This window comes from Neofelis nebulosa, chromosome X (assembly GCF_028018385.1).
Source record: "Neofelis nebulosa isolate mNeoNeb1 chromosome X, mNeoNeb1.pri, whole genome shotgun sequence".
NCBI lineage: Eukaryota > Metazoa > Chordata > Mammalia > Carnivora > Felidae > Neofelis > Neofelis nebulosa.
Window position 1 is genome coordinate 71,168,492 of NC_080800.1, and position 25,471 is coordinate 71,193,962.

Sequence of the window (25,471 nt, forward strand, 5' to 3'; positions counted from 1 at the left end):
GAATAGAAGGAGAGATAAAGGTCTTCCCAAGCAAACAAAACTGAAGGAATTCGTCACCACTAAACCAGCCCTACAAGAGATCCTACGGGGGATCTTGTGAGACAAAGTACCAGAGACATCTCTACAAGCATGAAACCTATGGACATCACAATGACTCTAAACACATATCTTTCTATAATAACACCGAATATAAATGCACTAAATGTGCCAACCAAAAGACATAGTGTATCAGAATGGATAAAGAAACAAGACCCATCTATTTGCTGTCTGCAAGACACTCATTTTAGACCTGAGGACACCTTCAGATTGAGAGTGAGGGGATGGACAACTATATATCATGCCACTAGAAGTCAAAAGAAAGCTGGAGTAGCCATACTTGTATCAGACAAACTAGACTTTAAATTAAAGGCTATAACAAGAGATGAAGAAGGATATTACATAATAATCACAGGGTCTATCCATCAGGAGGAGCTAACAATTATAAATGTCTATGCGCCGAATACGGGAGCCCCCAAATATATGAAACAATTACTCACAAACATAAGCAACCGTATTGATAAGAATGTAGTAATTGCAGGGGACTTTAACACTCCACTTACAGAAATGGATAGATCATCTAGACACACGGTCAATAAAGAAACAAGGGCCTGAATGATACATTGGATCAGATGGACTTGACAGATATATTTAGAACTCTGCATCCCAAAGCAATAGAATATACATTCCTCTCGAGTGCACATGGAACATTCTCCAAGATACATCATATACTGGGTCACAAAACAGCCCTTCATAAGTATACAAGAATTGAAATCATACCATGCATACTTTCAGAACACAATACTATGAAGCTTGAAATCAACCACAGGAAAAAGTCTGGAAAACCTCCAAAAGCATGGAGGTTATAGAACACCCTACTAAAGAATGAATGGATCAACCAGGCAATTAGAGAAGAAATTTAAAAATATATGGAAACAAATGAAAATGAAAATACAACAATGAAAACGCTTTGGGATGCAGCAAAGACAGTCCTGAGAGGAAAATACATTGCAATGCAGGCCTATCTCAAGAAACAAGAAAAATCCCAAATACAAAACCGAACAGCACACCTAAAGGAAATAGAAGCAGAACAGCAAAGAGACCACAAACCCAGAGGAAGAAGAAGAAAAATAATAAAGATCAGAGCAGAAATAAACAATATAGAATCTAAAAAAACTGTAGAGCTGATCAACGAAACCAAAAGTTGGTTTTTTGAAAAAATAAACAAAATTGATAAACCTCTAGCCAGGCTTCTCAAAAAGAAAAGGGAGATGACCCAAATAGATAAAATCATGAATGAAAATGGAATTATTACAACCACTCCCTCAGAGATACAAGCAATTATCAGGGAATACTAGGAAAAATTATATGCCAACAAACTGGACAATCCGGAAGAAATGGACAAATTCCTAAACACCCACACGCTTCCAAAACTCAGTCAGGAGGAAATAGAAAGCTTGAACAGACCCATAACCAGCTAAGAAATTGAATCAGTCATCAAAAATCTCCCAACATCAAGAGTCCAGGACCAGATGGCTTCCCAGGGGAGTTCTACCAGACATTTAAAGCAGAGATAATACCTATCCTTCTCAAGCTATTCCAAAAAATAGAAAGGGAAGGAAAACTTCCAGACTCTTTCTATGAAGCCAGTATTACTTTGATTCCTAAACCAGACAGAGACCCAGTAAAAAAGAGAACTACAGGCCAATATCCCTGATGAATATGGATGCAAAAATTCTCAATAAGATACTAGCAAATCGAATTCAACAGCATATAAAAAGAATTATTCACCATGATCAAGTGGGATTCATTCCTGGGATGAGGGCTGGTTCAACATTTGCAAATCAATCAATGTGATACATCACATTAATAAAAGAAAAGATAAGAACCATATGATCCTGTCAATTGATGCAGAAAGGCCTTGGACAAAATTCAGCAATCTTTCTTAATAAAAACCCTCGAGAAAGTCGGGATAGAAGGAACATACTTAAACATCATAAAAGCCATTTATGAAAAGCCCACAGCTGACATCATCCTCAATGGGGAAAACTGAGAGCTTTTTCCCTGAGATCAGGAACACGACAGGGATGCCCACTCTCACCGCTGTTGTTTAACATAGTGTTGGAAGTTCTAGCATCAGCAGTCAGACAACAAAAGGAAATCAAAGGCATCAAAATTGGCAAAAATGAAGTTAAGCTTTCACTTTTTGCAGATGACATGATATTATACATGGAAAATCCGATAGACTCCACCAGAAGTCTGTTAGAACTGATACATGAATTCAGCAAAGTTGCAGGATACAAAATCAATGTACAGAAATCAGCTGCATTCTTATACACTAACAATGAAGCAACAGAAAGACAAATAAAGAAACTGATCCCATTCACAATTGCACCAAGAAGCATAAAATACCTAGGGATAAATCTAACCAAAGATGGAAAAGATCTGTATGCTGAAAACTATAGAGAGCTTATGAAGGAAATTGAAGAAGATATAAAGAAATGGAAAAACATTCCGTGCTCATGGATTGGAAGAATAAATATTGTCAAAATGTCAATACTACCCAAAGCTATCTACACATTCAATGCAATCCCAATCAAAATTGCACCAGCATTCTTCTCGAAACTAGAACAAGCAATCCTAAAATTCATATGGAACCACAAAAGGCCCCGAACAGCCAAAGTAATTTTGAAGAAGAAGACCAAAGCAGGAGACATCACAATCCCAGACTTTAGCCTCTATTGCAAAGCTGTAATCATCAAGACAGCATGGTATTGGCACAGAAACAGACACATAGACCAATGGAATAGAATAGAAACCCCAGAACTAGACCCACAAATGTATGGCCAACTCATCTTTGACAAAGCAGGAAAGAACATCCAATGGAAAAAAGACAGTCTCTTTAACAAATGGTGCTGGGACAACTGGACAGCAACATGCAGAAGGTTGAAACTAGACCACTTTCTGACACCATTCACAAAAATAAACTCAAAATGGAGAAAGGACCTGAATGTGAGACAGGAAACCATCAAAACCCTAGAGGAGAAAGCAGGAAAAGACCTCTCTGACCTCAGCCATAGCAATTTCTTACTTGACACATCACAAAAGGCAAGGTAATTAAAAGCAAAAATGAACTACTGGGACCTTATGAAGATAAAAAGCTTCTGCACAGCAAAGGAAACAACCAACAAAACTAAAAGGCAACCAACGGAATGGGAAAAGATATTTGGAAATGACATATTGGACAAAGGGCTAGTATCCAAAATCTATAAAGAACTCACCGAACTCCACACCCGAAAAACAAATAACCCAGTGAAGAAATGGGCAGAAAACATGAAGAGACACTTCTCTAAAGAAGACATTGGGATGGCCAACAGGCACATGAAAAGATGCTCAACATCACTCCTCATCAGGGAAATACAAATCAAAACCACACTCAGATATCACCTCATGCCAGTCAGAGTGGCCAAAATGAACAAATCAGGAGACTATAGATGCTGACGAGGATGTGGAGAAACGGGAACCCTCTTGCACTGTTGGTGGGAATGCAAATTGATGCAGCCTCTCTGGAAAGCAGTGTGGAGGTTCCTCAGAACATTAAAAATAGACCTACCCTATGACCCAGCAATAGCACTGCTAGGAATTTATCCAAGGGATACAGGAGTACTGATGCATAGGGGCGCTTGTACCCCAATGTTTATAGCAGCACTCTCAACAATAGTCAAATTATGGAAAGAGCCAAAATGTCCTTCATCTGATGAATGGATAAAGAAATTGTGGTTTATATACACAATGGAGTACTACGTGGCAATGAGAAAGAATGAAATATGGCCCTTTGTAGCAACATGGATGGAACTGGAGAGTGTTATTCTAAGTGAAATAAGTCTTACAGAGAAAGACTGATACCATATGTTTTCACTCATATGTGGATCTTGAGAAACTTAACAGAAACCCATGGGGGAGGGGAAGGAAAAAAAAAAGGTTAGAGTGGAAGAGAGCCAAAGCATAAGAGACTCTTAAAAACTGAGAACAAACTGAGGGTTGATAGGGGATGGGAGGGAGAGGAGGGTGGGTGATGGTTATTGAGGAGGGAACCTTTTTGGGATGAGCACTGGGCGTTGTATGTAAACCAATTTGACAATAAACTTCATATATTGAAAAAAAAAAGAGGAGTTGGTATAGATATACAATGGAATAGGAGTTGGTATAGATATAGAATGGAATATTACCCAGCCACAAAAAAAATGAAATATTATCATTTGCAACAATGTTTATGGAGCTATAGAGCATTACGTTAAGCAAAATAAGTCAGTCGGGGAAAGACAAGTACTGTAGGATTTCACTCATATGTGGAATTTCAGAAACAAAACAAATGAGCATAGAGAAAAAGGGAGAGAGAGAGAGAAGCCAAGAAGTGGACCCTTAACTTTACAGAAAAAACTGATTGTTACCAGATAGGAGGTGGGTATGAGGATGAGTTAAATAGGTTATTGGGATTAAGGTGTGCCCTTCTGATGAGCACAGGGTGTTGTATGTGAGTGTTGAATCACTAAATTGTAGAACTGAAACTAATATTGCACTGTGTGTTAACTAACTGGAATTGAAACAAAAACTTAAAAAAATCAAGTCGTGTTCATCCTACATGACTCTTACAGATAATATAAAGACTGAAAAAAAAAGCCAGAGACAAAGGAATTGTGCTGTATGTTTTCATTTGTATGAGCTTTGAAGTAGACAAAAATGATTGATTATGCAATAGAATAGAATATTGCTTACCACTTACAGTATAGACTGGAAAGGAGCATAAGAGAACCTTATGAAATGCTGGATAGTTTCTATATTCATAATTTTGTTGTGATTATGCAGGTATGTACATATGTAAAGATATCATATATATATATGTGTGTGTGTGTGTGTGTATGGCACTTGTATGTTATCAGTTTAATATAAATAAACAAGTTTTTTAAAATAAACTCTGGCAGGAAAATGATAAAACATATCATTCATTTTATAAGATTTGAGAGTTAAGACTAATTTTGCCAGTTTAATATATGGAACTGAAATATTGGACCATGATAATATAAAAGGTGGAAGAGAGGAGATTAAAGTATAAAGGTTTTAAAGTCATTTTAGTGATCAGAGGAGGATATAGGTATTGATTAGATTATTTTCTATACATTTTAAAACTTAGGTTCAGGTACATGCATAGAATGTGTTATGTCATGACCAATAGAGTAGAAAATTTAGAAAAAAATTAATAAAATGCAGATAAGATGGATGAAAGGAGGACACAAAAATGGGGTACATAGAATACAAAATAAGATGGTAGAATAAATCCAAATTATCATAATTACAATAAATATAAATTGAAAAAAGCCATCTGTTAAAAGAAGCTTTCAGATTGGTGCTATTTCCTCAGATTCTGAAAAATGTCTTTCTATAACCTGGAAATAGATTATTTGAAACACATTAAGTGTTATCATTCAATACTTTACTCTGTAACTGTAAAAGAATAACAGATTTATATGAAATATTCAACACTAATTTCTTTATTACTTTTCCTTGTAGTCTTACCTCAGCCTTGAAATGGAATCAGATATGATAGATGTGGTAAGTGGCCTTCTAAGTTTTTTTATACAATAAAATATTTCACATATACATACTTTTTGATACCTGAGTGCTAAATAATTATATTTTCTTTAGTACTCTGTGTAAAATGTAGAGACATACATATATAGTGAATGTTTAAGTATATTTTATTTTCCCTTAGTGTCACACACAACAAAATAGATGAAATAAGGAAAATTAAGTATTTTAAATTAAAATTAATGATAGTATTCTAAAATTTGAGACAAAAATATGCTATGAATTAGTTGAAAATGTGTAATTTTATTTATTTATATTTTTTTAATATGAAATTTATTGTCAAATTGGTTTCCATACAGCACCCAGTGCTCATCCCAACAGGTGCCCTTCTCCATGCCCATCATCCACTTTGCCCTCTCTCCTGCGCCCCATCAACCCTCATTTTATTCTCAGTTCTTAAGGGTCCCATATGTTTTGGCTCCCTCCCTCTGTAATTTTTTTCCGTCCCCTCCCCTATAGTCTTTTGTTAAGTTTCTCAGGATCCACATAAGAGTGAAAGCATATGGTATCTGTCTTTCTCTCTATGAACTATTTCACTTAGCATAACACTCTCCAGTTCCAGCCACATTGTTACAAAAGGCCATGTTTCATTGTTTCTCATTACCAAGTAGTATTCCATTGTGTACATAAACCACAATTTCTTTATCCATTATTCAGTTGAAGGACATTTAGGCTCTTTCCATAATTTGGCTATCGTTGAAAGTGCTGGTATAAACGCTGGGGTACAAGTGCCCCTATGCAATCAGCACAGCAGTATCCTTTGGGTAAATTCCTAGCAGTGCTATTGCTGGGTCATAGGGTAGATCTATTTTTAATTTTTTGAGGAACATCCACAATGTTTTCCAGAGCAGCTGCACCAGTTTGCATTCCCACCAACAGTGCAAGAGGGTTCCCGTTTCTCCACAACCTCGCCAGCATCTATAGTCTCCTGATTTGTTCAATTTGGCCACTCTGACTGGCGTGAAGTGATATCTGAGTGTGGTTTTGATTTGTATTTCCCTGATGAGGAGTGATGTTGAGCATCTTTTCATGTGCCTGTTGGCCATTCGGATGTCTTCTTTAGAGAAGTGTCTCTTCATGTTTTCTGCCCATTTCTTTACTGGGTTATTTGTTTTTTGGGTGTGGAGTTTGGTGAGTTCTTTATAGATTTTGGATACTAGCCTTTTGTCTGATATGACATGTGCAAATATCTTTTCCCATTCAATCCATTGCCTTTTAGTTTTGTTGATTGTTTCCTTTGCTGTGCAGAAGCTTTTTATCTTCATAAGGTCCCAGTAGTTCATTTTTGCTTTTGATTCCCTTGCGTTTGGATATGTGTCAATAAAGAAAATACTTCGGCAAGGTTAGAGAGGTTTTTTTCGTGCTTTCTCCTCTAGGGTTTTCATGTTTTCCTGTCTCATATTCAATACTTTATCCATTTTAGGTTTATTTTTGTGAATGTTGTGAGAAAATATACTAGTTTCATTTTTCTGCATATTGCTGTCCAGTTCTCCCAGCACCATTTGTTAAAGAGACCGTCTTTTTTCCAGTGGATATTCTTTACTGCTTTGTCAAAGATTAGTTGGCCATACTTTTGTGGGTCCAATTGTGGAGTCTCTATTCTATTCCATTGGTCTATGTGTCTGTTTCTGTGCCAATACCATGCTGTCATGATGATTACAGCTTTGTAGTAGAGGCTAAAGTCTGGAATTGTGATGCCTGCTGCTTTGGTCTTCTTCAATATTACTTTGGCTACTTGGGGTCTTTTGTGGTTCCATACAAATTTTAGGATTGCTTGTTCTAGCTTCGAGGAGAAGGCTAGTTGATTTTTGATTGGGATTGCATTGAATGTGTAGATAGCTTTGGGTAGTATTGACATTTTAACAATATTTATTCTTCTAATCCATGAGCATGGAATGTTTTTCCATTTCTTTATATCTTCTTCAATTTCCTTCATAAGCTTTCTATAGTTTTCAGCATACAGATCTTTGACATCTTTGGTTAGGTTTATTCCTAGGTATTTTATGCTTCTTGGTGCAATTGTGAATGGGATCAGTTTCTTTATTTGTCTTTCTGTTGCTTCATTGTTAGTGTATAAGAATGCAACTGATTTCTGTACATTGATTTTGTATCCTGCGACTCTGGCTGAGTTCATGTATCAGTTCTAGCAGACTTTTGGTGGAGTCTGTCGGGTTTTCCATGTATAATATCATGTCATCTGCAAAAAGTGAAAGCTTGACTTCATCATTGCCGATTTTGATGCCTTTGATTTCCTTTTGTTGTCTGATTGCTGATCCTAGAACTTCCACCACTATGTTAAACAACAGTGGTGAGAATGGGCATCCCTGTCATGTTCCTGATTTCAGGGGGAAAGCTCTCAGTTTTTCCCCATTGAGGATGATATTAGCTGTGGGCTTTTCATAAATGGCTTTTTTGATGTTTAGGTATGTTCCCTCTATCTCGATTTTCTCAAGGGTTTTTATGAAGAAAGGATGCAGAATGCATTCTGCATCGATTGACAGGATCATATGGTTCTTATCTTTCATTTTCTTTTTTTTTCTATCAGACAAACCAGACTTTATTTTTCTATTTTTTTTAATATATGAAATTTATTGTCAAATTGGTTTCCATATAGCACCCAGTGCTCATCCCAAAAGGTGCCCTCCTCAATACCCATCACCCACCCTCCCCTCCCTCCCACCCCCCATCAACCCTCAGTTTGTTCTCAGTTTTTAACAGTCTCTTATGCTTTGGCTGTCTCCCACTCTAACCTCTTTTTTTTTCCTTCCCCTCCCCCATGGGTTTCTGTTAAGTTTCTCAGGATCCACATAGGAGTGAAACCATATGGTATCTGTCTTTCTCTGTATAGCTTATTTCACTTTCTTAATGTGATGTATGACATTGATTGATTTGTGAATGTTGAACCATCCCTGCAGCCCTGGAATGAATCCCACTTGATCATAGTTTAATAATTCTTTTTGAGTGCTGTTGAATTTGATATGCTAGTATCTTGTTGAGAATTTTTGCATCCATATTCATCAGGTATATTGGCCTGTAGTCCTCTTTTTTGGTGGGTCTCTATCTGGTTTGGGAATCAAAGTAATGCTGGATTCATAGAATGAGTCTGGAAGTTGTCCTTCCCTTTCTATTTTTTGGAGCAGTTTGTGAAGGATAGGTATTGTCTCTGCATTAAATGTGTGGTAGCATTACACAGGGAAGCCATCTGGTCCTGGACTCTTATTCGTTGGGAGATTTTTGATAACTGATTCAATTTCTTCACAGGTTATGGGTCTGTTCAAGTTTTCCATTTCTTCCTGTTTGAGTTTTGGAAGTGGGTGGGTGCTTAGGAATGTGTCCATTGCCTCCAGGTGTCTAGTTTGTTGGCATATAATTTTTCATAATATTCCTTAATAATTGCTTGTATTTCTGAGCGATTCGTTGTCATAATTCCATTTTCATTGGTGATTTTATCTATTTGGGTAATATCCCTTTTCTTTTTGAGAAGCCTGGCTAGAGGTTTATCAATTTTGTATATTTTTTCAAAAAAAAAAAAAAACAACTGTTGGTTTTGTTGATCTGCTCTACAAGTTTTTTAGATTCTATATTGTTTATTTCTGCTCTGATCTTTATTATTTCTCCTCTTCTGCGTTTGGGGTGTCTTTGCTGTTCTGCTTCTATTCCATTTAGGTGTGCTGTTAGATTTTGTATCTGGGATTTTTCTTGTTTCTTGAGATAGGCCTGCATTGCAATGTATTTTCCTCTCAGGGCTGCCTTCACAGCATCCCAAAGCGTTTGGATTGTTGTATTTTCATTTTCATATGTTTCCATGTATTTCTTAATTTCTTCTCTAATTGCCTGGTTGATCCATTCATTCTTTTATTAGGGTGTTCTATAACCTCCATGCTTTTGGAGGTTTTCCAGACTTTTTCCTCTGGTTGATTTCAAGCTTCATGGCATTGTGTTCTGAAAGTATGCATGGTATGATTTCAATTCTTGTATACTTATAAAGGGCTGTTTTGTGACCCAGTATGTGATCTATCTTGGAGAAGGTTCCATGTGCACTCGAGAAGAAAGTATATTCTGTCTCTTTGGGATGCAGAGTTCTAAATATGTCTGTCAAGTCCATCTGATCCAATGTATCATTCAGGGCCCTTGTTTTTTTATTGATCCTGTGTCTAGATGATCTATCCATTGTTGTAAGTGGTATATTAAAGTCCCCTGCAATTATTACATTCTTATCAATAAGGTTGCTTATGGTTGTGATTAATTGTTTTATATATTTGGGGGCTCCCGTATTCAGCACATAGACATTTATAATTGTTAGCTCCTCCTGTTGGATAGACCCTGTAATTATTATATAATGCTCTTCTTCATCTCTTGTTACAACCTTTAATTGAAAGTCTAGTTTGTCTGATATAAGTATGGCTACTCCAGCTTTCTTTTGACTTCCAGTAGCATGATAGATAGTTCTCCATCCCCTCACTCTCAATCTGAAGGTGCCCTCAGGTCTAAAATGAGTCTCTTGTAGACAGCAAATAGACGGGTCTTGTTTTTTTCATCCATTCTGATTCCCTGTGTCTTTTTTTTTTGGAGCATTTAGTCCATTTACTTTCAGTGTTATTATTGAAAATTATGGGTTTAGAGTCGTTGTGATCTGTAGGTTTCATGCTTGTAGTTATGTCTCTGGTACTTTGTGGTCCTTGCAACATTTCACTCTCAGAGTGTCCCTTAGGATCTCTTATAGGGCTGGTTTAGTGGTGATGAATTGCTTCATTTTTGTTTGTTTGGGAAAATCTTTATCTCTTTCTATTCTGAATTACAGACTTGCTGGAGAAAGGATTCTTGGCCGCATATTTCTTCTGTTTAACACATTGAAGATTTCTGCCATTCCTTTCTGGCCTGCCAAGTTTCAGTAGATAAGTCTGCCACTAGTCTTATCGGTCTCCCTTTATATGCTAGAGCATGTTTATCCCTAGCTGCTTTCAGAATTTTCTCTTTATCCTTGTATTTTGCCAGTTTCACTATATGTCCTGCAGAAGATCAATTCAAGTCTGAAGGGAGTTCTCTGTGCCTCTTGGATTTCAATGCCTTTTTCCTTTCCCAGATCAGGAAGTACACAGATATGATTTGTTCAAGTACACCTCAGCCCCTGTCTCTCTCTCTTCTTCTTCTGGAATTCCTATGATTTTGATATTGTTCCATTTGATTTCATCACTTAGTTCTCTAATTATCCCCTCATGACCCTGGATTTTTTTTGTCTCTCTTTATCTCAGCTTCCTCTTTTTCCATAATTTTATCTTTAATTCAACCTATTCTCTCCTGTCTCTTCAATCATTGCTATGGCCGTCTCCATTGTATTTTGCACCTAATTTATAGCATTTTTTAGCTCCTCATGACTATTTCCTAGTCCCTTGATCTCTGTAGCAATAGATTCTCTGCTGTCCTCTATGCTTTTTTCAAGCCCATCGATTAATTTTGTGACTATCATTCTAAATTCTGTTTCCGTTATATTACTTATATCAGTTTTGATCAATTCCTTAGCAGTCGCTACTTCCTGGAGTGTGTTTTGAGGAGAATTCTTCCTTTTTGTCATTTTGGGTAGTCCCTGTGGTAGCTCCAACCTGCAGGGCACTTCCTCTGTGCTGTCTGGAGTAATTTGTGTTGGTGGACAGGACCACAGTCTGACCTGATGTCTTCCCCCAGCTCACTGCTGGGGCCACATTCAGACTGGTGCGTACCTTATCTTCCCCTCTCCCAGGGGCAGGCCTCACTGTGGTGAGTGGTGTGGCCCCTGTCTGGGCTACTTGGACACTGCCAGGCTTGTGGTGCTGCTTCGATGTGATCTGACCAAGGGCATATTAGAAGCGTGGATCCACAAGGTGCATAGGGGCAGGATGGGCCGGATGGGTAGGCTTAGCCCACTTTGCCATTGGTGGTCCCCTGCGGGAAGGGCCTTGCAGCACATGGGGGGAGGCAGGCCCATCGGAGGGATGGATCCACAGAAAGACAACTTTGGGCGTTTGTGTGGTGCAAGCATGTTTCGTGAAGGCAACTTGTTCCCTTTCAAATTTCAGCTGGGGAATGGGAGAGGGAAATGGCGCTTGCCAGTGCCTTTGTTTCCCCACCGAGCTGAGCTCTGTCTTCCAGGGCTCAGCAGCTCTCCCTCCCGGTGTTCTCTTGCCCTCCCCACTCTCCGATAGCAGAGCTGTTGACTTTTAACATCCCAGATGTTAAGTCCCGCTGGCTGTTAGAACTCACACAGTCTGGCCCCTCTGCTTTTGCAAGCCAGACTTTGGGGGCTCTGCCTTGCTGGGCTAGCTAGCCCCTCCACTGCCCCAGCTCCCCCCCCCCAGTCTGTGTAGCATTGACTGCCTCTTTGCCCTTCCTACCCTCTTCCGTGAATGTCTTGTCTACTCTTGGCTCTGGAGAGTCTGTTCTGCTAGTCTGGCGGTTTTCTGGGTTATTTAGTTAGATATGGGTGGAATCTAAGTGATCATCAGTATGAGGTGAGCCCAGAATCCTCCTACACTGCCATCTTCCCCGGTTTTTCCCAACTCAGATTAGTTTTGACAATTCTGCAAATTCATGTAAGTGGAATTGTATATTATACGCTTTTTTATAAGATTTGTTTTTCACTCAGCATAAAGGTTCAACATTAATTTTTGGTTTCAGCTGATTTTCCCTTTTATATTGATATGTAGAATTCCATTGTATGAATATACCACACTTTAGCTTTTCTTCTTTTGATGGATGTTATTATTGTCTGCAATTTAAGGAGACTATGAATAAAGTTGTTCTGAACATATTTTATAGCAGGATTTTTGTAAGAAAATTCTTGTAAGAGCAGCTTGTAATTGGAATTCAGGCACAGAAATTTCCCATACACTCCCTAACCCCACACATGCATAGCCTCCCACATTATTAACATCCCCCACTAGAGTGATACATTTGTTACAATTGATGAACCTGCATTGATACATCACAATCACACAAAGTCCATAGTTTACCTTATGGTTCACACTTGGTGTTGTGCATTCTGTGAGTTTTGACAAAGGTACAATGGTGTGTAGCCATCATTATAACATCATAGAGTATTTCCCTGCCCTAAAAATCCTATATGCTTTGTAAAGATTTGTTTACAGTCTTTTTGTGGTCATATGTTTTCATTTCTCTTTGGAAATAACTAGGAGTAAGATTGCTGGTGAAGATGCATAATTAATTTTATTTATTTATTTATTTATTATTTATTTTTTTTAATTTTTTTTACATTTTTAATATATTTTTGAGAGAGAGAGAGAGAGAGAGAAAAAGAGAGAGAGAGAGATCGAACACAAGTAGGGGAGAGGCAGAGAGAGAAGAAGACACAGAATCCAAAGCAGGCTCCAGGCTCTGAGCTGTCAGCACAGACCCCGATGTGGGGCTTGAACTCACAAACCACGAGATCATGACCTGAGCTGAAGTCAGATGGTTAACCAACTGAGCCACCCAGGCACCCCTGCATGTTTAATTTTATAAGAATCTTCCAGAACTTTTCCCAAACAGCATATTTTATATTTCAATAATAAATGTACAAAATTTCCGATTGTTCCACATCATTGCCAAAATTTGGAATTATCAGGCTTTTCAATTTTAGTCATTCTGGTGAGTATTTAGTCTTGTCTCATTGCAGTTTTAATTTGCATTTTGTGTTAACTGATTATGTTTGGCACTTTTATATGTGCTTTTTTTGTCCTTTCATATATCATTTTGTGTGTGTGTGTGTGTGTGTGTGTGTGTATAGTGTCTGCTCACAACATCTGTTTATTTTTAGAACATGGGTTGTTTGTATTTTTATTATTGAATTATTGAAGTTTGGGGGTTTTAAAATATCTACTTATTTGCTTTGAGAGAGAGAGAATGCAGGGGAGGGGCAGAGAGAGCGGGAGAAAGAATCCCAAGCAGGCTCCACACTGTCAGTGTAGAGCCCATCCTGGGACTCTATCTTATGAACCATGAGATCATTACCTGGGGCAAAATCAATTATCAGACAGTCAACCAACTGAGCCAGCCAGGCATCCCTGGAGTTTTTAATATAGACTAGGTAATAGTTCTCTGTATGTAGTTAGTTTACGAGTATTTTCTCCCAGTGTAGAGATTGCTTGTACATTTTCTTAATGAAATCATTTGGTGAGTAGTAGTTTTTAACTGTGATGAGGTCTGTGTTTTTTTTCTTTTATCTACTGCTTTCTGTGTCATGTCTAGTAGAACTTTTCCTACCCCAAGTTGGGAAGATACTCTTTTCTGTTTTCACCTAAATGTTTTATAATTTTAGTTTTTACATTTAGATTTATGATCTGTCTCAAAATATTTTTTGTGTATGGTTTAATATAGGAATTTTATATCATTGTATTTTCCATGTGGATTTTAAGTTGTTTTAGTACCATTTGTGGAAAGAGTTTCCCTTTTTCATTGGATTGTTTTGTCTCCTTTGTCAAAAATTGAATGACGATGTAAGTGAAGGTCTGTTTCTGACCACTCCATTTTGTCTCATTACCTATTAGTCATTATGCCAGTATCACACTGTCATTCTAGGATTCAAATATTAGATTTTTAGAAAGAACCCTGTTGAAACCATACATGTTAACCCATTTTACAGTGTGCAGTAATGCATTAACACATTGTTTCCTGCTGACATATTAGCACCATTTTGACAAGACTGTTGCTTATTTTGTTTGTATGTTTTGAATTGTAGTAGAATAGAGAAGAAGTAGAAGGAGGAATCTTTAGTTTAAAGCCAATCCTGCGGTTCTAGTGTAGTGTATAATAGTACCTAGTTTGAAAGAAACAATATTAAAAGAGATTATGAGATGATATTTCTACCATAATTGGAAAGTCATTTCCCTATTTGCCTCTGTAATTTCCCAGGTGCTTTTTTTCTGAGATGCATCAAAAGGCATAGTAGATGAGAAAGGAAATACTTCCTTACTCATCATCCAAAATGACTGCTTCTATTACTTGTAAACTGTTAATTCGAAAAGAAATTCAATGTATGCATCATGATTTCTGAAAGCTAAAAAATGAGTGTTTATATGACTAGATTTTTCAAGTGGTCTCTGGTATTCTAAAAATTTATCACATTATCTAATCTCTTCCATTTGTATAGCATAACCAAATGTTATGCTTTGATTGTTGTATTTTTATTTTGTATTTGTTTATTTATTTATTTATTTATTTATTTAGGGATTCAGGAATAGAATTTAGTGATTTGTTACTTACATATAACACCCAGTGTTCATCATAACAAGTGCCCTCCTTAAGAACCATCACCCATTTAGCCCATCCGCCAACCACCTCCCTCCATTAAACCTCAGTTTGTTCTCTACCCGTGAGTCTCTTATGGCTTGTTCCCCTCTCTTTTGTTTTCCTTCCCATATGTTTTGTTTCTTAAATTCAGTATATGAGTGAAGTCACATGGTATTTTTCTTTCCCTGACTGACTTATTTTGATTAACATAATAGACTCTATCTACCACCATGTCATTGCAAATGGCAAGATTTAATTCTTTTTGATATCTGAGTAGTATTCCATTGTATATACACCACATCTTCTTTATCCATTCATCAGTTGATGCACATTTGGGCTCTTTCCATAGTTTGGTTTCTGTTGATAATTCTGCTATAAACATCAGGGTGCATGTGCCCCTTTGAATCAATATTTTTGCATCCTTTGGGTAAATACCTAGTAGTACAATTACTGGTTGAAGGATAATTCTATTTTTAACTTTTTGAGGAACCTCCATGCTGTTTTCCACAGTGGCTGCACCAGTTTGTATTCCCACCAATAGTGTAAGAAGATTCCCATTTCTGCATATCCTTGCCAACATCTGTTGATTCTTTTGTTAATTTTAGCCGTTCTGACAGGTATGAGGTTGGTCTCATCTTGGTTTTGATTTGTATTTCCTTTATGATTAGAGATGTTGAGCATTTTTTCATGTGTTTGTTATTCACCTGCATGTCTTCTTTGCAAATATGTGTATTCATGTTTTCTGCCCATTTTTTAACTGTATTATTTCTTTTATGTGAGTTGAGTTTGATAAGTTCTTTATAGATTTTCGATACTAACCCTTTATCTGATATTTCATTTGCAAATATGTTCTCCAATTCCATAGGTTGCCTTTTAGTTTTGTGGATTGTTTCCTTCACTATGCAGAATCTTCTTATCTTGATGAAGTCCCAATTGTTCATTTTTGCTTTTCTTTCCCTTGACTCCAGAGACCTGTCTAGTAAGAATTTGCTATGGCTGACATTAAAGAAGTTGCTACCTGTGTTCTTCTCTAGGATTTTGATGGTTTTCTTTCTCACATTTAAGTTTTTCATCAATTTTCAATTAATTTTTATGTAGGGTATAAGATAGTTATCCAGTTTCAATCTTCTGCATGTTGCTCTCCAGTTTCCCCAACACTCTTTTTTGAAGAAACTGTCTTTTCCCATTGGATATTCCTTCCTACTTTGTCAAATATTAGTTCACCATACAGTTGTGGGTTCATTTCTGGGTTATTTATTCTGTTCCATTGATCTATGTGTCTGCTTTTCTGGCAGTACCATACCACTTTGGTGACTACAGCTTTGTAATATAGCCTGAAGTTCAGAATCAGGATGCTTAACCATTTTTTTAAAGTATTTCTTTGGCTATTAAGGGACTTTTGTCATTTACATACAAATTTTAGGATTTTTCTAGCTCTGTGAAAAATGGTGGTGGTATTGTGATAGGGATTGTATTAAAAGTGTAGATTGCTTTGGGTAGTAGAGACATTTTAACAATATTTGTTCTTCCATTCCATGAGGATGGAATGTTTTTCCATTTATTTATGTCATCTTCAGTTTCTTTCACAGTGTTCCATAGTTTTTAGTGTATAGATCTTTTACCTCTTTGGTTAGGTTTATTCCTAGATATATTATGGGTTTTGTTGCAATTGTAAATGAAATAGATTCCTTGTTTTCATTTTCTGATGCTTCATTATTGGTATGTAGAAATTCAACAGATTTTTGTATGTTGATTTTATATCCTGTGACTCTGCTGAATTGATGTATTAGCTGTAGCAATTTTTTGGTGGAGTCTTTCAGGTTTTCTACCTAGGGTATCATGTTGTCTGCAAATAGTGAAAGATTGACTTCTTTCTTGCATCTTGGAAGCCTTTTCTTTCTTTTTTTTTTGTCTAGTTGCTGAGGCTAAGACCTCTAATACTGTTATATAACAGTGGTGAGAGTGGCTATCCTTGTCTTGTTCAGGTCCCTAGAAGAAAAACTTCCAGTTTTTCCCTATTGAGAATGATATGATTTTAACTGTAAGTCTTTCATACATGGTCATTATAATGTTGAGGTATGTTCCCTCTATCCCTACTTTGTTGTGCATATTGTCAAGAAGCGATGCTGTATTTTATCAAATGATTTTTCTGCATCTATTGAGAGGATCATATGGTTCTTATCCTTTCTTTTATCAATGTGGTGTAACACAGTAAACAATTTGCGAATATTGAGCCATGCTTGCATCTCAGGAATGAATCCCAGTTGATCATGGTAAATAGTTATTTCAATGTACTATTGGATTTGATTTGCAACTATCTTGTTCAGTATTTTTGCATCCATGTTCATCAGGCATATGGACTTGTAATTCTCCTTTTTAGTGGGGTCTTTGGTTGTGGAATTGAGGTATTACTAGCCTCATAGAATGAGTTTGGAAGTTTTCCTTTCTTTTTTTTTTTTGAACAATTTGAGGAGAATTGGTATTAACTATTCTTTACATGTCTGGTGTAATTCCCCTGGGAAGCCATCTGGCCCTGGAACTTTCTTTGTTGGGAAATTTTTGATTACTGATTGAATTTCTTTGCTGTTCATGGGTCTGAAGAAATTTTCTATTTCTTCCTGCTTCAGTTTTGGTAGTTTACATGTTTCTAAGAGTGTATCCATTTTGCCCAGATAGTCCAGTATGTTGGCATTCATTTTTTTTATAATATTCTGTTATAATTGTTTGTATTTTAGTGCTGTTGGTTGTCATCTCTTCTTTTCTTCATTAAAAATTATTTGATGTCCTTTCTCTTTCCATTTTGGTGTCTGGCTAGAGGTTTATCAATTTCATTAATTTTTTCAAAGAGCCAGCTGTTAGTTACTTTGATCTCTTCTACTGTTTTTTTTTCTGTTTCTATATCATGATTTCTTTTTCTAACACCTTAATATTTCCATTCTTGTTTAAGCTTAATTGCTGCTCCTTTTCTAGATCCTTTAGGTGTAAGGTTAGGTTGTGTATTTGAGACTTTCCTTACTTCTTGTGGTAAGCCTGTATTGGTATCTACTTCTCTCTTATGACCAAATTTCCTGCATCCCAAAGGTTGTGGATCATCACGTTTTCATTTTCACTTGCTTCCATGTATTTTTTAAAAAGTTATTTAATTGTCTGATTGACACAGTCATGTTTAGTAAAATGTTCTATAGTTTTATAGTTGATTAAAATATTGATTTGTGTGGTTGTCTATAATTTTCTACTTGAAAGACTTTAAATATTAACTGGGCATTAAAAATAAATGTTCAAACCCAATTATTTGTATAACAATAAACATAATCAACATAAATACCAAAATAAACATAATAGTTTTTCATTATATTATTAGTTGATAAGAATGTATAAATAGCAATATTTAATTATATAAGCTTACAATTGCATATATTTTTATTTTGGTGAACTTATTTGAGAGTATTAACTGTCTAGTCAAAAAGATCACAAACTTAGTGAATTTTTGAAATATTAGTTTTGATCTACTCACTTTGATTCAGTTCAAAGCCATGTACTAGGCATATAACATTGTTCCACGTCTATCCTCCAAGTTACATATTTATGGATTCAGCTCATTGACATTAGTTTTCTCAAAGGGTAGAACTCCCTTACTTTGTTTCAGTCTTCATTGCAAAAAAAAATGGTAGTAGAGGGTTTCCTGGGTTACTCAGTCGATTGAGCATCTGACTCTTTATTTTGGCTCAGGTCATAATCTCACACTTTGTGAGATCAAGCCCAGTGTCAGGCTCTGTGCTGACAATGCAGAACCTGCTTGAGATTCTCTTTCCTTCTCTCTCTGCCCCTCCCCTGCTCTTGCTTTCTGTCTCTAGAATAAATAAACATTTAAAAAAATGGTAGCAGGTATTCATGCTTTAATGTAGTATTTATTATTAACTGAAAATTATCTTCAGTGATTCATAAGTGTTGCATTTTCCACTGGAGACTTGGAAAACTTATTTCTCAGTAGGAATTTATCATTCATAGTCTACAGAAAGTACATAAGAGGAGGTAAGAGAAATAATATAGTGTCTTTGTAAACTTTGGGGCAGTTTTTAACAAATTTTCTAATGTATCATCATGGGTATTTTTATATTAAAAGTCCCTATTTATCACTTTCATTGACAGTTTTGAAACTGTATTAAGATCAATAAATATCTTCTCCACTGAATGAATTTGATGCTATGCTAATATTATTAGAGGAGATACATTACTTTTTGCCATTTGGAATGGCTGCAATCACAAATAGTGTTGTAGTAAACACCCCAATACATGTTCCTTTATGGATATGAGGTCAAATAACTTAATATTTGACATCCAGCAGCACAATTGCTGTGTCTAGGATATGAGTATATTTAATTTGACTAACTACTGAAATATTGCACTCCAAAATGGCTGTAATATGTCCACCAGTAGAGCATGAAGATTTTATATATTCCCAACAATACTTGGCATTATTCAGATGTCTATCTCTGCAAGTATGATTCATATAAAATTTCTTCATTTTATTTTCTCTGGTAACAAATAATTTGATCATTTCTTCATATGGTTGTTAGCTTTCTAGTTTTTGTTTATATAAATTACCCGTTCATATATTTGGGCAATTCTCTTTGATATTGTTATTGTTTTCCTTTGATTTTGAGGAGGTTCTTTCATATTCTTGGTTATCAACCCTTTATATTTTTGTTTTATATCATACTTATTTCTACCCTATTTAGTATTACTTCCTTCTTCCTTTGGAGTTTATTTTGTTGCTTTTTCAAATTTCTTGAATTGAATTTATAGTTTATTTTTTTACTTTTCTTTTTTATTGTTAAATGCATTTGAAGCTATGAATTTCCAGTGAATACTTTAATCACGAAACACAAATTTTATCATGTTGTGCTTTTATCACTGAATTCTAACTAAGTGTTTATTTGTTTTGTGATTTCTTTTTATGCTCCATATGTTATTTAACGATATGATACTTAGTTTCAAAAATATGATTGAAAAACAGTTTGTATGATTCTTTAATCCTTTAGAATTTATTGAGAATTTCTTTGTAATAAATTGGTCTGTTTCTTTTTTTTAAGTTTATTTATTTTGAGAGAGAGTGTGCATGGGTTTGGGGCAGAAATAGAGGGAGAGAGAGAATCTCAAGCAGAGCCTGACATGGGGCTCAATCTCATGAACCATGATATCATGACTTAAGGTGAAACCAAACTCAGATGCTTAATTGACTGAGCCACACAGGTGCAGCATAAATTGGTCTATTTATATAATTTTTTGTGAGTGCTCTAATATAATGTGCATTCTCTGTGGGTGAGTTAGAGAAATATTATTCATAATTAATAACTCAGGCTTATGCATGGCATTATTTAAGTCCTTAATGTCTACTGTCTTTGTATATTTGATCTCTCAATTTCTGGAAGAGGATTTTTTCTTAATTTTGTCTGAATTTTTTGATTTATCTCTTACTATTTGCAGATTTATTGCTTAATACAATTTGCTAAATGTTTATTTTTATTCCAATTTTCCTTTTAAAAGTACATAGCATCTTTCATATACCTTATGATTGTTTGCACTTAATTATTTTTCCAGAAAATATAATTAAGCCATCATTATTTTAGTTAATATGTTTGTTTGTGTATCATTTTCCAACCATTTATTTTTAATATTTTTATTTTCTTTAAAAAATATGACTAGTGGGCAACATATTGGTAGATTTATTTCATATCTTGCATATGAGTCTCTGTCTTAAAATGGTGAATTTAACCCATTTATATTTATTGTATTATTATTGGATTAGAGCTTCATTTTGTAATCATGTTTCATATATTCTTAGTGTTTACTTCCTTTATTATTAATTTCTTCTCTTCATTTTATGAATGTAGATCTTGTTTTTTTTGTTTAAGTTATACATTCTATTTTTTTCTTATAATAGTTGCCCTTAACATCATTATCACATACATGTATTACTATTATTTTCTTAAACTTATCAATATCTTTCTCTTCCTCATAACAAGTATTTTATTATAGCCTTCTTTACATCCTCATGATATTGTCTGGAATTTGAAATTGTTCTGAATTTTATATATACTTTTTATTTCACGAGTTCAGCTTTATTTTCTCTTCCATATTGGCAAGAAACAGAACTCTTCTCCCCAAATAGATATTTTAACAATTTAGAGAAACAATAAACTGTGCTTTTGTCTAGTTATGAGAATATAAAATTGCTTAACAAATAAAATTCTCTGACAGTGTATCAATGAAATAAGATATTAGAGGTACCTGGGGACCTAACTCTGTATTTTCCACTATAAACTATAAGCAGAATTTAGTTTGAAAATATATAACTTTACCTTCTCAAAATAGTTTAAATGTGGACATAAAGGACTTTTTTATAAAGCCAACTCATCATTATAAATATAATTTTTCCATTATAATTGTTGCCAATATATTCTTTTTTCTAACTTCAAATCATAGAAATATGAGTTGATTTATACATGATTACACATCTAATCAGCAGATGGCATAGTATTCATATAGGTACCCAGAATTCATTCCAGAAGTTTGTTTTATTTTTTACAATAGCATGCATCTAAAAAGATGTAAAAGAGTTGTCTCGGGGCACCTGATTGTCTCAGTTAATTTAGCGTCTGATTCTTGATTTCAGCTCAGGTCATGAATCACAGTCATGAGATGGAGCCTTGCATCAGACTCTGCACTGAGCATGCAGCCTGCTTGTGATCCTCTCTCCTCCTCTCTTTGCCCCTTCCCTGCTCATGCTCTCTCTCTGTCTCTCAAAATAATAAATATACAATTTTAAAAAATAGATTCCTCAAAACTGACTTTGCAAAAGCATCCTGGATATTCATAAAATATTATTCCAGTAAAACAAAACTCCAGGATTCCAGTGAAATATGGTGAGATAGGAAGACCCTGAACCCACTTCTTCCATGGAAGACACAAAATTGCATCTGTTTATAGAACAATGCTTCCTGAAAAAGAACTGAGGACTAACTGAACAGCTTCTTCACAGCCAAAGATAGAATAGCCAAAGACAACAGCAAGAAAGACTGAGACACAGTAACAAAGTGTTTTCCCACCTCCCCTCCAAAAGCTGTAAATTGAGCAGAAGGGGATAGTACTGAAGGAACAGTAATGGATTTCTCTGTCCTTGGGCACAAAAAAAAAGCTGCAGTTTAAAAGAGCAACTAGCACGTAAAAGATATAATATTAGAATTTCACCAAAAGCTGAGAAGCTGTGGGAACACTCTCCAGGTAAGAACTAGAGAATGACAGGGTTTACATTCCCAATCCACCTTAAAAGCCCAGACCAGAATAGTATTCAGATGCTATCATAATACCATAAAATAAACTCAAAATAGATTAAAGATCTAAATGTAAGATCATAAACCATAAAATCCTACAAAAGAGCAAAGGCAATAATTGCTCTATCAGGCAGAGCAACATTTTCCCAGATATGTCTCCTAAGTCAAGGGAAACAAAAACAAAAATAAGCTATTTCTACTACATCAAAATAAAAAGGTTTTTCACGCAAAGGAAACCATCAACAAAACAAAAATGGGAAAGTATTGAATGAGAGATGTTTGCAAATGATATGTCTGATAAGGAGTTAATATCCAAAATATATAAAAACATATACAACTCCAGGCCAAAAAACAAACACAAATAATCAGATTAAAAGCATGAGCAGGGGACCCGAATAAATATTTTTTTTTTCAAAGAAGACATGCAGATGCCCAACAGACACATAAAAAGATGCTCAACATCGGTAATGATCAGGGGAATGGAAATCATAACCACAATGACATATATTACCTTATACCTGTTAGCATGGCTAAAATAAAAAAGACAAGGAGTAACAAGTGTTGTTAAAGATGTGGGGAAAAATCAAGGTAATGCTGGCCTCAGAATGAATTTGGAAGTTTTCCTACCATTTCTATATTTTTGAAATACGTTTTTTTTATTTTTAATATTTGTTTATTTTTGAGAAACAGAGAGAGACAGAGCATGAGTGGGAAAGGAGCAGAGAGAGGGAGACACAGAATCCAAAGCAGGCTCTAGGCTTTGAGCTGTCAGCACAGAGCCTGATGCAGGGCTTGAACTCATGAACCACAAGATCATGACCTGAGCCGAAGTCAGTGCTTAACTGACTGAGCCACCCAGGCACCCCTAGTTTTTGGGGAATAGTTTAAAAAGAATAGGTATTAACTCTTCTTTAAATATTTGATAGAATTGCCCTGTGAAATCATCTGGCACTGGATTTTTGTTTGTTGAGAGATTTTTGATTAGTGATTCAATTTTTTCTTCTGATTTTCCATCTGCTCAACTTTTCTATTTCTTCTTGTCTCAGTGTTGGTAGTGGATATTTTTGTAGGAATTTATTCATTTCTTCCAGACTGTCCAATTTCTTGGCATATAGTTTATCATAATATTCTATGATAATTGTTTGTTTTTCTGTGATACTGGTTCTTTTTTTTTTTTTTTTTTTTAATTTTTTTTTTCAACATTTTTTATTTATTTTTGGGACAGAGAGAGACAGAGCATGAACGGGGGAGGGGCAGAGAGAGAGGGAGACACAGAATCGGAAACAGGCTCCAGGCTCCGAGCCATCAGCCCAGAGCCTGACGCGGGGCTCGAACTCACGGACCGCGAGATCGTGACCTGGCTGAAGTCGGACGCTTAACCGACTGCGCCACCCAGGCGCCCCGTGATACTGGTTCTTATATCTCTTCTCTTATTTGTGATTTTATTTATTTGGGCCTTTTCTCTTTTTGATAAGTCTGGCTAGGGGGTTATCAATTTCATTAATGTTTTCAAAGAACTGTCTCTTCTTTTCATTGATCTGTTCTACTGGGTATTTATTTTTGGTTCTATATCATTTTATTTATGCCATAATTTGTTTTAAGTAAACATGGGGCTTGAAATCAAGACCTGAGCTGAGATCAACAGTCAGATGTTTAACTAACTGAGCCAACAAGGCTCCCCTCTGCTATAATTTATATTATTTCTCTTCTTCTGTTGGCTTTAGGCTTCATTTATTGCTGTTTTACTAACTCCTTTAGGTGTAAGTTTAAGGTACTTATTTGAGATTTTTCTTGATTGTTAATGTAGGACTACATTGCTATATACTTCCCACTTGCTATCACTTTTGTTGCATCCCAAAGGTTTTGGACCATAATGTTTTCAGTTTTATTTGTTTCCATGTATTTTTTTAAAGTTTTCTTCATTAATTTCCTTTTTGACCCATTCATTCGTTATTAGAATTGATTTAACCTCCACATATTTGTGTTTTTTTCAATTTTTTTCTCATGGCTGACTTCAAGATGGATTTGTGTTGCTTCTTCTTGAAATGATTATAGAATTCTCCTGTGGAGGGTTTTCTCATGGACTTCTGTATTGAGAGAGGTTTTTGATTATGGATTCAATCTCCTTACTACCAATGGGTCTATTCAGATTTTCTATTTTTTCCAAACTTTCTATTTCTTAATGTTTTTAATATTGATTTATTTTTGAGAGAGAGAAAGAGCATGAGTGGGGGTGCCATCAACTTTGAGTCTGGAGTTCTCTTTTGTCCAGCAAGAGAGGGGACACAGAATTGAATATGAGAGAGGCTAATGTCCAGGAGGAGACAAGAGCTCTGAGTAAGGGTCCTTCCTCCATATTTATTAAGATCAGAAGGCTTACATACATTATGGATGTGCAGAAAGAAATGATAAAACAGTAACCATTAACTCGTGTGTGGAAAAAAGGGGTTTCAAAGGTATGCAGTGTTAGGGGTTAGATCAAGACAAATCAAAATCTTGGCGCCAAGCAGACGACCATTTACTGCAGGCACCAGTCACTGTATCTGTTTATCTTAACTTTTCTAGGAGCTAAGACAGATAGAGAATGCTACCTCAGGGTTAACAAGGCATTTTTCTCGCTAATTAGCCATGTGCACTTTAGCCCTGCAGAGGTGGCTTTCCACCTCTACCTGTTCTCGGATGGATGCTTTCGTCCTGTGGAAGCACCTTTCTGCTGTATGCTTTGTTCTACTCTGGGCACTTTTGCCCTATGGCATCTTTCCACCCTAGGCCTTGTTAACCCATTGGTGCAAGCTCAGAGAATCCTTAAACTTATTCCCCACATTGGGGAGGGGCAAGAGAGAGAGGGAGACACAGAATTCAAAGCAGGCTCCAGGGTCTGAGCTGTCAGCACAGAGCCCCACGCAGAACTCAAACTCACGAACTGTGAGATCATGACCTGAGCCGAAGTGAGAGGCTTTCCGGACTGAGCTACCCGGGTTCCCCTCAAGCTATTTCTTAATAATTCAGTCTTAAAACTTGTATGTTTATTCGAATTTATTCACTAATATGTTGTACAAGTTGTTGGCATATCATTGTTTATAGTAGTTTCATATGATTCATTGTATTTATTTTATTTTGACATTTTCTTTTTTTATTGTAGTATAGTTGACATTATTTTCAGATGTACAATATAATTGTTTGACAATTCTACA

The 25,471-nt window shown here is 35.8% G+C and overlaps 1 protein-coding gene across 3 annotated transcripts in view; it reads left to right on the forward strand.

Moving 5' to 3' along the window:
- The window catches only part of LOC131502273 (uncharacterized), a 439,682-nt gene that overhangs the window by 242,088 nt on the left and 172,123 nt on the right, over positions 1 to 25,471 (forward strand). For all 3 annotated transcript variants that reach the window (XM_058712956.1, XM_058712957.1, XM_058712958.1), the window contains one exon: positions 5,605 to 5,646. In XM_058712956.1, the coding sequence (XP_058568939.1) occupies positions 5,605 to 5,646 (42 nt within the window). The remainder of the gene's footprint in view (positions 1 to 5,604; positions 5,647 to 25,471) is intronic.